This window comes from Mesocricetus auratus, unplaced genomic scaffold, assembly GCF_017639785.1.
Source record: "Mesocricetus auratus isolate SY011 unplaced genomic scaffold, BCM_Maur_2.0 Super-Scaffold_100015, whole genome shotgun sequence".
Classification (NCBI taxonomy): Eukaryota; Metazoa; Chordata; class Mammalia; order Rodentia; family Cricetidae; genus Mesocricetus; species Mesocricetus auratus.
The window spans coordinates 32,407,913-32,422,030 of record NW_024429198.1 but is presented as its reverse complement, the minus strand read 5'-3'; the positions used below and the strand labels follow the sequence as shown (position 1 = coordinate 32,422,030).

At 38.1% G+C, this 14,118-nt stretch overlaps 1 protein-coding gene across 10 annotated transcripts in view; it reads right to left on the bottom strand.

Annotated features, from left to right (window-relative positions):
- Sntg1 (syntrophin gamma 1) overlaps window positions 1–14,118 on the bottom strand; it is a 533,425-nt gene that overhangs the window by 281,746 nt on the left and 237,561 nt on the right. For 9 of the 10 annotated variants that reach the window (XM_040757759.1, XM_040757755.1, XM_013124464.3 and 6 more), the window contains one exon: window positions 1,256–1,390. The exons of the other annotated variant lie outside the window; for it this stretch is intronic. In XM_040757759.1, coding sequence (XP_040613693.1) covers window positions 1,256–1,390 — 135 coding nt within the window. The remainder of the gene's footprint in view (window positions 1–1,255; window positions 1,391–14,118) is intronic. 10 annotated transcript variants of the gene reach the window in all.

The window sequence follows — 14,118 nt, the reverse complement described above, 5'->3', positions numbered from 1 at the left end:
TTTTGACTGGAAATTTCCATACATACAATTTAAATTAAAACAATCTTATTTTACTTAGCAATCCCAGTTCCCTCTCCCTCCTGTCCTCCTGTGTCCCCCACCAACCTCCACCCCTCATCTACTCACCAGGGAGGGTGAAGCCTCCCAAGGAGGATCATCAAAGTCTGTCATATCATTTGGAGCATGGCCTAGGCCCTCCCCCATGTGTCTAGGCTGAGAGAGTATCCCTCCATAGGTAAAGGGCTCCCAAAGTCCATTCATGCACTAGTGAAATACCAGTTTCACTGCTAGAGACCCTATAGACTGCCCTGGCCCCCAACTGACATCCACATTCAGGGGGCCTTGTTCAGTCCTATTCTGGATGTGATGGTATTTTCAGTAATGGAACACAATCAATCAAAAACTATACAACTTGTATTGATTTATGACTGACATTTTATCAAATTAAATGCAATGCCAGCTAAGGATATCTTCCACAGAGTGATGTTTTACTAAAAGGTATACAAATTGACTTTATGAAACAATTTATGTTTTTGGCTTTTTCATGAGGTTGGATTCAACAGAACATCACACATCTGTTAGAACAGTAAATGGCCATTGCTAATTGTTCTAATTTTATCCTGGATGTCTACAGACTTGTTCTCATACAGTCTAGGGAGACAATAATTCACATTGAATTCAGATAGTACTACCTTGACCCTCTCTCTGCAAGGACACTGGAAGGTGATGTCTATCATCACAATCAACACCAAACAAGAAAGTTGCATTATCATAATAAGACCATGACAGAGGGTCTTAGGTTGCATAACTGAAAATCAGCTCTGTTCTCTCTCATAATCAGAAAATAGAGATAGCATTGCATGCCATATTACAGCAAGGACTGAGTAGACAAAGTGAGAAGGTCTATAGTGTTTCATGACATAATCAGTGTCCTCAAAAAGGGGCATAGCAACTGGGCATTGGTGGCACATGCCTTTAATTCCAAAACATGGGAGGTAGAGGCAGACAGAGCTCTGTGAGCCTGGTCTACAGAGCGAGTGCCAGGATAGACTCCAAAGATACACAGAGAAATCCTGCCTGGAAAAACCAAAAAGTAGAGGGGGCCTGCATGGCATAATGAGCAGTGTAAACACAAATTATCTACAGGATCATTGACAAGTTCCAAAGTAAGAGAAAACATGTTCAACATTTTCAATGAAGAAGCAATTCAATCATCAAAACACAAGCAGAAAATACCAATGGAAGAGATACTTACACCAGAATAGAAAGGCTCACCAGAAACACACAGCACATCTTGCTCCTGTAGCATCAGAAGGTCTCTGGCAAGATGCAACCGGACTTTAAAAGGTTCCTGATTATCATCTTGTAGCAAGCAAACTCCTGTCTTTGTCTTTTGATAAAAAGAGCAAGAAAAAAATCGTTCAATTCATGGTTTATAATTTTCAGAACTACTTACAGCAAAATGAGATGTATAACACTTGAGAGCTAAGGGCAGTGCCTTCCCTGACTCACACATGAATTTACAGACACACTAAAGAGTGGATAATCACATTAAGGAATGTAGAAGTTTAGGTAATGGCGGACATGCCAGAAAGACCTACTGAGACACAGGGACAAAGAGTGCATCAAAGGTGTGGCATTACACTGAGAAATGATGAAAATATTAATAGTTAAAATATGAAAGTAAGAGATACTTTGAGATCCATTTTATATTGCATGGAAGTCAAAATTTTAATGTTTGCAAGTCATATTTTGGGCACATATATTCAGGACTGTAGACCAAGTGTATAATCATTTTCAAGTAACTCTGATTACTCCATAAGAAAGAACAGTCCTGCAAATCTTGCATCCATGACTCATCCTCTCACTGAACATTTAGCCACCTTCTGTCTCTGGCATAAAATTTGAAACAGGAACTATATGCTTAGGGTTTCTTAGATTTCCACCATGTTATCACCTCTAGTTGTGAGCACATATGCATCTTTGCATTTGTGGGTGCGCGCGCGCACACGCACACACACACACACACACACACACACACACACACACAACTTTGAAACTACATGAATGAACAAAAATATTTAGAAACATACTTTTTTATAAACTAGAAAAGTTTTATTGCAAACTCTTATTTTTTATTTAAATTTAAATTAGAAACAAGGTTGCTTCACATGTCAATTCCAGGTCCCTCTCCCTTTCCCTCCCCTCCTCCCATGCCCTCCCACCAATCCCTCCAATATCCCCTCATTTCCCCAGGGAGGGTGAGGCTCTCCATGGGCAAACATTTGTTTTTACTTGACACATTTTTGGAAATTATGTGAGCAGATTGAGGACCTCTAAATTTTTCTTATCTTATTGTTAATCAAAAAGTCAACAGGACCAATGACTACTTCAAAAGAGGTTCCTTTTCTTTAATAATAACTGAGTCATACTTTGATTAATGGGTTAATACATGGGTATGAGTATTCATCTTATTTAAGCAAAGGGTATAGTTAAATAAATAATGTCAAGCTTGATCTTGGTATGATTTCATTGACTGTCCTATACTGTTTATACAAACACATTTTGGGATATGATAAACAGATGGATGTGTTTATTTTTTTTACAAAGAAATAAATCTCAGCCAGATATTGGTTTTCAGGATACAGAATGATTGCAATGTTTTTTGGCATCTGGTGATATTTTATAACAAAATATCCTAGCCAAAGTGATGAAAAGACAGAGCCCTGGGTCTTTGCCAAACTCTTTCTACTAGGCTTCAATAACCTTGATCCCCAAGCCACACAAAGACACAACTAAGAAAGAGAACTTCAGACCAATATCCCTTATGAGCATTGATGCAAAAATACTCAATAAAATACTGGCAAATCGGATCCAAAAGCACATCAAAACAATCATTCACCATGATCAATTAGGTTTCATGGATGCAGGGATGGTTCAACATATGAAAATCCATCAATGTAATCCACCATATAAACAAGCTGAAAAATAAAAACCGCATGATCATCTCACTAGATGCAGAAAAAGCCTTTGACAAAATTCAACACCCCTTCATGATAAAGGTCTTGGAGAGATCTGGGATAACAGGAACATATGTAAACATAATAAAAGCTATATACAGCAAACCAACAACCAACATCAAACTAAATGTACAGAAACTCAACGCAATTCTACTAAAATCAGGAACAAGACAAGGCTGTCCACTCTCTCCATACCGTTTCAATATTATACTATAAGTTCTAGCTAGAGTCATACGACAACAAAAGGAGATCAAGGGAATACAAATTGGAAAAGGAAGAAGTCAAACTTTCACTATTTGCAGATGATATGATAGTTTACATACGCGATCCAAAAACTCTGCCACTTTTATTAAAGTGGCAGGATTCAAGATCAACTCAAGAAAAACAGTAGTCCAATATATACAGACAATAATAGGGCTGAGAAAGAAATCATACAAACATCACCCTTTACAATTGCCACAAACAACATAAAATACCCTGGGGTAAAGCTAACTAAACAAATGAAAGACCTGTATCACAAGAACTTTGAGTCTTTAAAGAAAGAAATTAAAGAAGATATCAGAAAATGGAAAGATCTCCCATGCTCTTGGATAGGTAGGATTAACGTAGTAAAAATGGCAATCCTGCCAAAAGCAATCTACAGGTTCAATGCAATCACCATTAAAATACCAGCACAATTCTTCACAGACCTTGAAAGAACAATAATCAATTTTGTTTGGAAAAACAAAAGACCCAGGATAGCAAAAACAACCTTACTCAACAAAGCAACGTCTGGAGGCCTCACCATTCCTGACTTCAGGCTCTATTATAGAGCTGTATTCCTGAAAACAGCTTGATATTGGCACAAAAATAGACAGGTAGACCAATGGAATCAAATTGAACACCCTCATATTAACCCACACATGTATGAACATCTGATATTTGACAAAGAAGCTAAAAATATACAATGGAGAAAAGAAAGAATCTTAAACAAATGGTGCTGGCATAACTGGAGGCTGGCATGTAAAAGAATGTGGATAGATCCATGTATATCGCCATGCACAAAACTTAAGTCCAAATGGATCAAAGACCTCAACATAAATCCAGCCACACTGAAACACTTAGTAGAAAAAGTGGGTGGTACCCTTGAACGAATTGGTACAGGAGACTGCTTCCTGAACATAACACTACTAGCACAGACAGTGAGGTCAACAATTAACAAATGGGACCTCCTGAAACTGAGAAGCTTCTGTAAGGCAAAGGACACAGTCAGCAAGACAAAAAGGCACCTCACAGATTGGGAAAAGATATTCACTAACCCCACATCTGACAGAGGTCTGATTGCCAAAATTTACAAAGAACTCAAGAAGCAAGTCTACAAAACACGAAAGGATCCAATTAAAATGTGGGCTACAGAATTAAACAGAGAATTCTCAATAGAGGAGTCTAAAATGGCTAAGAGGCACTTGAGAAAGTGCTCAACATCCTTAGCCATTAGGGAAATGCAAATCAAAACACCTCTGAGATACCATCTTACTCCTGTCAGAATAGCTAAAATCAAAAACACCAACAACAGTTTATGCTGGAAAGGTTGTAGAGAAAGGGAAACACTCCTCCATTGCTGGTGGGAGTTCCAACTCATACACCCACTTTGGAAATCAGTATGGAGATTCCTCAGAAAAATGGGAATAAGCCTACCACAAGACCCAGCAATTCCACTCTTAGGCATGTATCCAAAAGACTCACATTCATACAACAAGGACATCTGTTCCACTATGTTCATAGCAGCATTATTTATAATGGAAGCAACCTAGATGTCCCTCAATCGAAGAGTGGATAGAGAAAATGTGGTACATTTACACAGTGAAGTACTATTCAGCAGAAAAAAAAACAATGGAATCCTGAAGTTTGCAGGCAAATGGATGGCACTAGAAGAAACCATCCTGAGTGTGATAACCAAGTCACAAAAAGACAAACATGGTATGTACTCTCTCATATATGGATTTTAGTCATAGATCTGGGGAGTGCCAGCCTACAATCCTATGGCCAGACAGTCTGGGAAACAGAACATTCATTCAATGGCTGATGGAAGCAGAGGCAGACTCCCACAGCAAACACTGAGCTGAACTCAAGGAAGCCAGTGACAGAGAGGGAGGACTGATGAGCAGTTTAAGGCTGGGCTGGTTTAACCCACAGAAACAACTGACCTGACAAGGCTTACCTCTCGAATCCCAGACTGATGGCTAGGAATCTAGCATCAGACTGATCAAGACCCTCTGAATGTGGGTGTCAATGAGGAGGCCTAAGCAATCTATTCAGCCTTGGGTAGTAGATCGTTATTTATCCCGGGCATACAAATGGACTTTGGATGTCCAGTGTCCATCCAACAATGAGAGATGCACTCTCACCCTGGACTCTTCGGGGAGGGTCTAGGCCCTGCCCTGGATGAAATGCCAGACTACAGACACCCTCATGGAGGGCCGCACCCTCCCTGGGGAAATGAGGGGATAATGGGGGGTTGGTGGGAGGGTGTGGGAGGATGGGAGGGATAGTGAGAGGGACCTGGGATTGACATGTGAAGCAACCTTTTTCTAATTTAAATTTAAAAATAAAAATGTATAAAATTTATAAAAGATAAAAATAATTAAATAAAAGTGCTAATATCTACTGAAAGAAAGAAAGAAAAAGAAAAACCAACTGAATACATTTACTAATACTTCTTCCCCTCCAAGTCTGATGGGATATATCCTTCTGTATGCTGTGAATATATGTTTTCCTTATTGATTGATGAATCAAATTATTTCAGCCAATGGATAGACAGGTTGTAGCTACGCAGGAGGTATAGGCAGGGCCACCAGACTAGGAGTATTATGTGAAAAGGATGCCAGTGAGTAAGTCAAAAGGGATGCCATATAGCTACTGAGAAACAAAGAGGGTCAGGCATCTCTGGCAAGGCAAAACCAAATGGACATACACACATTAATAGAATGTTATTTGAGCCTATTGTAAATGGTGATGTTTCACTGATGTCCTTCTCAGCCCATTTGTCATCTGTATATAGGAGGACTGCTGATTTTTTTTTAGTTAATCTTGTATCCTGTTACATAATTGAAGGTGTTTATCAGTTGTAGAAGCTCTCTGTAATTTTGGGGGTAGCTTATGTAAACTATAATATAATCAGCAAATACCAAGAGTTTGACATCTTTTCCAATTTGTATCCATTTGATCTCCTTTTGTTTTCTTATTGCTATAGCTAGAACTTTAATGGATATGGAAAGGGAGGACAGCCTTGTCTTGTTACAGATTTCAATGGGATTGTTTTGAGTTTCCATTTAGCCTTTATTACGTTTGGATATCTTCCTTGTATCTCTATTCACTCCAAGACCTTTGTCATGAAAGGGTGTTGAATTTTGTCAAAGGCTTTTTCAGCATCTAGTGAGATGATCATGTGATTTTTGTTTTTCAGTTTGTTTATATGGTGGATTACATTGATGGATTTTCATATGTTGAACCATCTCTGCATCTCTGGGATGAATCCTAATTGATATGGTGGATGATTTTTCTAATTTGTTCTTGAGTTTTGTTTGCCAGTATTTTATTTAGTATTTTTTCATCTATGTTCATGAGGGAAATTACTCTGTAATTCTCTTTGTTAGATGTGTCTTTGTGTCATTTGGGTGTCAATATAACTGTAGCCTCACTAAAATAGTTTGGCAATGTCCCTACTGTTTCTACTATGTGGAATAATTTGAGGGCTATTGATATTAGATTTTCTTTGAATATATGGTAGAATTCTACTCTGAATCCATCTGGGTCTGGGCTTCTTTTGGTTGGGAGACTATTAATAACTGTTACTATTTCCTTGGGGTTTATAGCTATATTTGTTTATCTATTCTTGATTTAATTTTGGTAAGTGGTATTTATCTAGAAAATTGTCCATCTCCTTAAAGTTTTCCAATTTTGTGGAGTATGGGTTTTTGAGGTATGACCTGATTATTCTCTGAATTTCCTCAGTGTCTGTTGTAAAGTCCCCTTTTTATTTCTGATTTTGTTAATTTGGATATTCTTTGTGTGTGTCTTTGGTTAGTTTTGTCTATTTTGTTGAATTTCATGAAGAACCAACTCTTTGTCTAATTGCTTCTTTGTATTGTTTTCTTTGTTTCTACTCTATTGATTTTAGCCCCAATTTGACAGTTTCTTGTCATCCTTCTGAGTGAGGTTGTTTTCTTTTGTTCTAATGCTTTCAGTTATTCTGTTAACTCACTAGTGTGGGATGTTTCCAGCCTCTTTATATAGGTATTTCTTGCTATGAACCTTCCTTTTAGGCCTGCTTTCATTGTGTCCCATAAGTTTGGGTATGTTGTGTGGGCATTTTCATTAAATGTTAAGAAGGCTTTTCTTTCTTTATTATTACTTCCTTGACCCAGTGGTGGTGCAGTTGATCATTGTTCAATTTCCATGTGTTTGTGGGCTTTCTAAAATTAATGTTGCTGTTGAATTCTAACTTTAAGCTATTGTGATCTGATAGGGCACAGGGCCTTTTTCCAGTTTTTTGTGTCTGTTAATGTTTACTTTGTTACCAAGTATGTGGTCTATTTTTGAGAAGGTTCCATGAGGTTCTGAAAAGAAAACATATTCTTTTGTGTTTGAATGGAATGTTCAATAGATGTCAATTAAGTCCATTTGAGTCATAACATCTGTTAGTTCACTTATATCTCAGCTAAGTTTATGCCTTGCAGATCTATCCAGTGGTAAGAGTGGGTTGTTGAAGTCTCCCACTATTAGTGTGTGGGGCTTCATTTGTAACTTAAGATATAGTAATGTTTCTTTTATAAATGCAGGATAACTTGTGTTTGGGGGCATAGATGTTCAGAATTGAGATTTCCTCTTGATGGATTTTTACTGTGATGAATGTGAAATGTCCTTCTTTATCTTTTTTATTGATTTTAGTTTGAAGTCTATTTTGTTAGATATTAGGGTAGCTACACCAGCTTGTTTCTTAGGTCCCTGTGATTGTAAAAAATTTTCCCAACCCTTTACTTTGAGGTAATATCTGCCTGTGAGGTTTAAGAGTGTTTCTTTTATGCAACAGAAGGATAAATTCTGCTTTTGTTTTGTCCAATATGTTAGCCTGTTCTTTTTATAGGTAAATTGAGACCATTTATATTAATGAATATTAATTACCAGTGATTGCCGGTTCCTGTTATTTTGTTTTTGTTGTTGGTGATGGCATTGTGTAATCAATTCCCTTCTTTGGGATGATAAAGGTCTTGGAGAGTCAGGGATAACAGGAACATACTTAAACGTAATAAAAGCCATATATAACAAACCACAGCCAACATCAAACTAAATGGACAGAAATTCAAGTCATCCTCTAAAATCAGGAACAAGACAAAGCTGTTCCCTCTCTACATACCTCTTCAATATTGCACTCAAAGTTCTAGCTAAAGCAATATCACAACAAAAGGAGATCAAGGAATACAAATTGCAAAAAAAGAAGTCAAACTTTCACTATTTGCAGATGATATTATGCTTTATGTAAATGACCCAAAAACTATACCAGGGAACTCCTACAGTTGATAAACACCTTCAGCAAAGCACCAGGATACAAGACCAATTCGAAAAAATCAGTAGCCCTATTATATACACACGAACAAGGACTCGGAAAGAAATTAGAGAAATATCACCCTTTAAAATTGTCACAAGTAACATAAAGTACCTAGGGGTAACATTAACTAAACAAGTGAAAAACCTGCATTGCAAGAACTTTGAGTCTTTAAAGAAAAAGATTACAGAAAATGGAAAGATCTCCCATGTTATTGGATAGGTAGGATCAATGTATTTGAAATGGTAATCTTGCCAAAAGCTATCTACAGATTCAATTCAATCCCCATAAAAACCCAGCACAATTCTTCACAGACCTTGGAAGAACAATTCTCAACTTTACATGGGAAAACAAAAGACCCAAGATAGCCAAAACAACCCTATACAACAAAGGAGGCATCACCATCCCTGACTTCAAGCTGTATTTTAGAGCTATCTTCCTGAAAACAGCTTGGTATTGGCACAAAAACAGATAGGTAGTCCAACGGAATAGAATTGAACACCCTGATATTAACCCACAAACCTACAAACACCTGATTTTTGACAAAGAAGCTAAAATTATACAAAGGAAAAAAGAAAGCATCTTCAACAAATGGTACTGGCATAACTGGATGCTGTCATGTAGAAGGCTACAGACAGATCCATATCTATCACCATGCGCAAAACTTAAGTCCAAATGGATCAAAGACCTCAACATAAATCCAGTCACACTGAACCTGTTAGAAGAGAAAATGGGAGGTACTCTTGAATGAATTGGTACAGGAAACCACTTCCTGATTATAATACCAGTAGCACAGACACTGAGATCAACAGTTAACAAATGGGACCTCCTGAAACTGAGAAGCTTCTGTAAGGCAAAGGACACAGTCAACAAAACAAAAAGTCAGCACACAGAATGGGAAAAGATATTCACTAATCCAACATCTGACAGAGGGCTGATCTCTAAAATTTACAAAGGATTCAAGAATCAAGTCTCTAAAACACTAAACGATCCAAGTAAAAAGTGGGCTACAGAACTAAATAGAGAATTCCCAATAGAGGAGTCTAAAATGGCTGAGAGGCAATTGAGAAAGTGCTCAACATCCTTAGCCATTAGGGAAATGCAAATCAAAACACCTCTGAGATACCATCTTACTCCTGTCAGAATGGCTAAAACTGAAAACAGCAAAGACTGTTTATGCTGGAGAGTATGTGTAGAAAGGGGAACATTCCTCCACTGCTGCTGGGAGTGCCAACTCTTACAGTGACTTTGGAGATCAGTATGGAGATTCCTCAGGAAAATGGGAATCAGTCTACCACAACAAGATCCAGCAATTCCCTTTTAGATATATACCCAAAAGATGCACACTCATACAAAAAGGATATCTGTGCCACATGTTAATGGCAACATTATTTGTAATAGCCAGAGCCTGGAAGCAACCTAGATGCCCCTCAACTGAAGAGTGGATAGAGGAAATGTGGTACATTTACACAATGGAGTACTACTAAGCAGAAAAAAACAACAACAAAGTAATCTTGAAATTTGAAGGTAAGTGGATGACACTAGAATAAACCATCCTGAGTGAGGTAACCCAGTCACAAAAAGACAAACATGGTAGATACTCTCTCATATATGGATTTTAGACATGGAGCAAGGGAGTGTCAGCCTACAATCCCACTGCCAGAGAGTCTTGGAAACAGGGAATACCCTAAAAGAGATAGGCATTGTTGGGGCCTAGCCCCCACAGCGTCTCTGAGTTTTTTGTCAGCTGATAGCCACAGGTACATCCTGTTTTCTAGTCCTGGCTTACTGCCCCCGCATTGCCCCCACTGACATCAACATCTAGCAGGAGGAAAACATGCTCTTTTCTACCTGAGGTTTTTCTACTGTGTTGTAAGACTATATATAAGACTGCTCCTTCCTACAAGAGAGAGACCTCTTAGCACTTGCAAAATAAAGACACTTCTTAGTACAAACAGCTGGACATCTAGTCTTTCTTTTCCTGATGCCTCGGAGTTGCTTGTGGCGCGGGTGCTGCAGGCATAGTACCCCAGAGACAGGGAATGGTACAGGATGTCCTGAGAGAATTTGGAGCATGGGGGGAAGGGAGATGAAGCTGGGGAAAAGTGAGGGGGGAGAAGAGGGGAGAGGAGGATATGGGGAAGCAGGAAGGTTGAGTCAGGGGAAGAATAGAGGCAAGCAGGATGAGAGAGACCATAATAGAGGTTCATTATAGGTTTGAGGAGAGATCTGGCACTAGTGAGATTTTCAGAGATCTACAAGGATGACACCAACTGGCAAACTAAGCAATGGTGGAGAGGCTATCTTAAATGCCCTTCCTGGATAACGAGATTGATGACTACATTGTATGCCAGTGGCTGATGGAAGCAGAGGCTAAACACTGAACTGAACTCCTGGAACCCAATTGCAGAAAGGGAGGAATGATGAGCAAAGGGGTCAAGACCAGGCTGGTGTAACCCAGAGAAACAGCTGACATGAAAAAAGGGGAGCTCATGGACCCCAGACTGATAGCTGAGAGGCCAGCATGGGACTGATCCAGACTCCCTAAATTTGGGTGTCAGTAAGGAAGCCTCAGAAAAATATGGGGGTTGGGGTAGTAGATCTGTATTTATGCCTGGCTTACAAATGTACTTGGGGAGCCCATTCTACCTAGAGGGATGCTTTCTCAATCTGGACACATGGGGGAGGGCCTAGGCCCTGCCCAGGATGATATGATAGACTTTGGAGATCCCCCATGAAGGTTTTCACCCTCCCTGGGGAGTACAGTAAGTATTGGGTGGGGGTGGGAGGGCTGGTGGGGGGCAGAGGAGGAGGGGAGGGAGAGGGAGCTGGGATTAACATGTGAAGCAAGCTAGTTTCTAATTTAAATTTAAAAAATGTAAAAATTTACATTTCTTTTGTTTCATATGGTGATCACTTCTTACTCCTGGGCCTGAAGCTGCAGCTTCCCTCTGATAGTACTCCCAGGTCTGGGGCTCATGGCTCCCTTGGCAATACTGGGGGCCTGAAGCTCCCTCTGAGGATGCTCCTTTGGGCCTGAAGTTCAGGCCTACCTCTGAAGCTGCTCCTGGGTCTGAGGCTTGTGACTACTCCCTTGATGTTGCCCCAGGCCTCTTGGGAGACCTCACCAGTGAGGAGAAGTGGACTGCCGGTGGGAGATGAAGGGGAGTGGGAGAAGGTGAGAGGGTAAGAGGAGGGTTGGGGTAGAACTGTTGTTGGAATGTGAAGAGAAATCAAAAAGTTTTTAAAAAATGGAAAAAATCTAAACAGAGAACTGCTGGAACTAACACGTTTTATAAACTAAATGAACCTAACAAATATTTATAGGAAATTTCACACACATATGAAAGAATATACCTTCTCATACCTTCCTAGAACTTTCTCCAAAATTAACCACATACACAAAGCAAGTCTCAATGAATGCAAGAAAATTGAAATAACTCCCTGCATTCTATCAGACGAAGAGGATTACACTCTCCATTAAAAACAACAGAAACGACAGAAAACGTATAAACTCATTTAAAGTGAATAACAGTGTACCAAATGAAAACTGGGTCAAGATAGAAATAAAGAATGGAATTAAGACTATCTGGAATTCAACAAAAATGAATATACAATATACACTTACGTATGGGACGCAAACAGGTTATAACAAGAAATTTCATAGCATTAAGTGATTGCTAAAATAAAAAAACTGGAGAAATCTCATAACCACAAGTAAAAAGTATACTGAAAGCTCTAAAACAAAACATGTAAACACACATGAGGAATAATAATAAAACTCAGAGCTAACAGCAATAAAAGATTTTATAGATTTTTTATTTTAATTAAAGAAATCTTATTTTACATGGCAATCCCAGTTCCCTCCTCCCATTACCCTCACCATCAACTAATCCCACCCCTATCTAGTCCCACAATCTACAACCACAGCGAAGCTAGAAAACAAAAAGGTTCCTCAGAGATTTTATAGACTGAAAAAGAACAATACAAGGAATCAATGAAACAAAGAGTTGGTTCTTTGAGAAAAATCAACAAAATTGACAAACCATTATGGATACTAACTAAAATGTAGAGAGAAAATATCCAAATTAACAAAATCAGAAACAAAATGAGGGACCAAACAATTAATGCCAAGTAAATGCAGGGCTTACTGTACAAACCTGTACTTCACAAAACTTGAAAATCTAAAGGAAGTGAATAATTTTCCTAATAGGTACCACTTACCAAAGCAAAATCCAGATGATATAAGCAATTTAAACCAATCTATAACCCCAAGTAAAATAATTCATTAATTATCTCCCAACACTAAAAAGCCTGTCAAAAGATAGTTTGTGTACAAAATTCAAAAAGATTTTGAAAAAAGTGTTAACATTAATATTCCTGAAAGATAGAAACAGAAGACAAATTACACAATTCATTTTATTAGGCCACTGTTACTATGCTACACACACCAAAGAAAGGCCCAATAAAGAAAGGGTATTACAGATGAAATTCCATTGTAAAAATAGATGAAAAAATATTCAATAAAATATTTGCAAAGAAACTCCAAGAACACATCAGACAGATTATCCACCATTATCAAGTAGACTTCATTCCAATGATTCAGGGAAGGATCAATATATGAAAATCAGTCATGTATCCACCATATAAACAAACAGAAAGTAAGAAAGTGCATGATTATCTCACTAGATGCAGAAAAGGCATCTGTCAAAACCCAATACCTTCTTGTGACAAAAGTCCTGGAGAGATTAAGGTTACATATAATACACCTAAACATAAGAACTACAGGCTGCAATTCACCTAAAGTAAAAAAAAAAAACCAAAAACAAAAAAAAATGGTTGTCTATTCTGTATATGCTTAATCAATACATTACTTGAAGTCTTAGCTAGAGCAATAAGATGGCCGAAGGAGAACATTGGTGTACAAATTGCAAAGGTAGAAGCCAAAGTATCTTTATTTGCATGTGATATGATTGTATACATAAGTGATCCTAAAATTGTGCTAGGGAACTCCTACAGTGGTTAAACACTTTACTCACAAAAGTCAGTAGCCCTCCTTTATATACACATGACAAATGATCTAAGGAAAAAATCAAGGAAACAACATCTTTGACAATAGCCTCAAACAATACTAAAATTTGGGGCAAATGTGATCAATCAGGTGAGGTACTTGCATGACAAAAACTTCAAAAATTTGAGGAAGGAAATTTAAATGATATCGAAAGATGGAAAGATTTCCCATGCTCAGGGATCTGAAGTATTATCATAATAAAAATGGACATCCTACCAAAAGCAATCTTCAGTTTGAAGGCAATCCCTATAAATAATTCAAATACAGTTCTTCACAGATCTTGGAATGACAATTCTCAGCTTCATATGGAAACTCAAAAAGTCCATGAGAGTTAAAACAAGTCTAAACAGCAGAATAACTGGTTGAGTTGTAACCATCCAATTTTTAAATTTGTACTACAAGGCTATAATAAGAAAAGCATCACATTATTGTTACAGTGACAG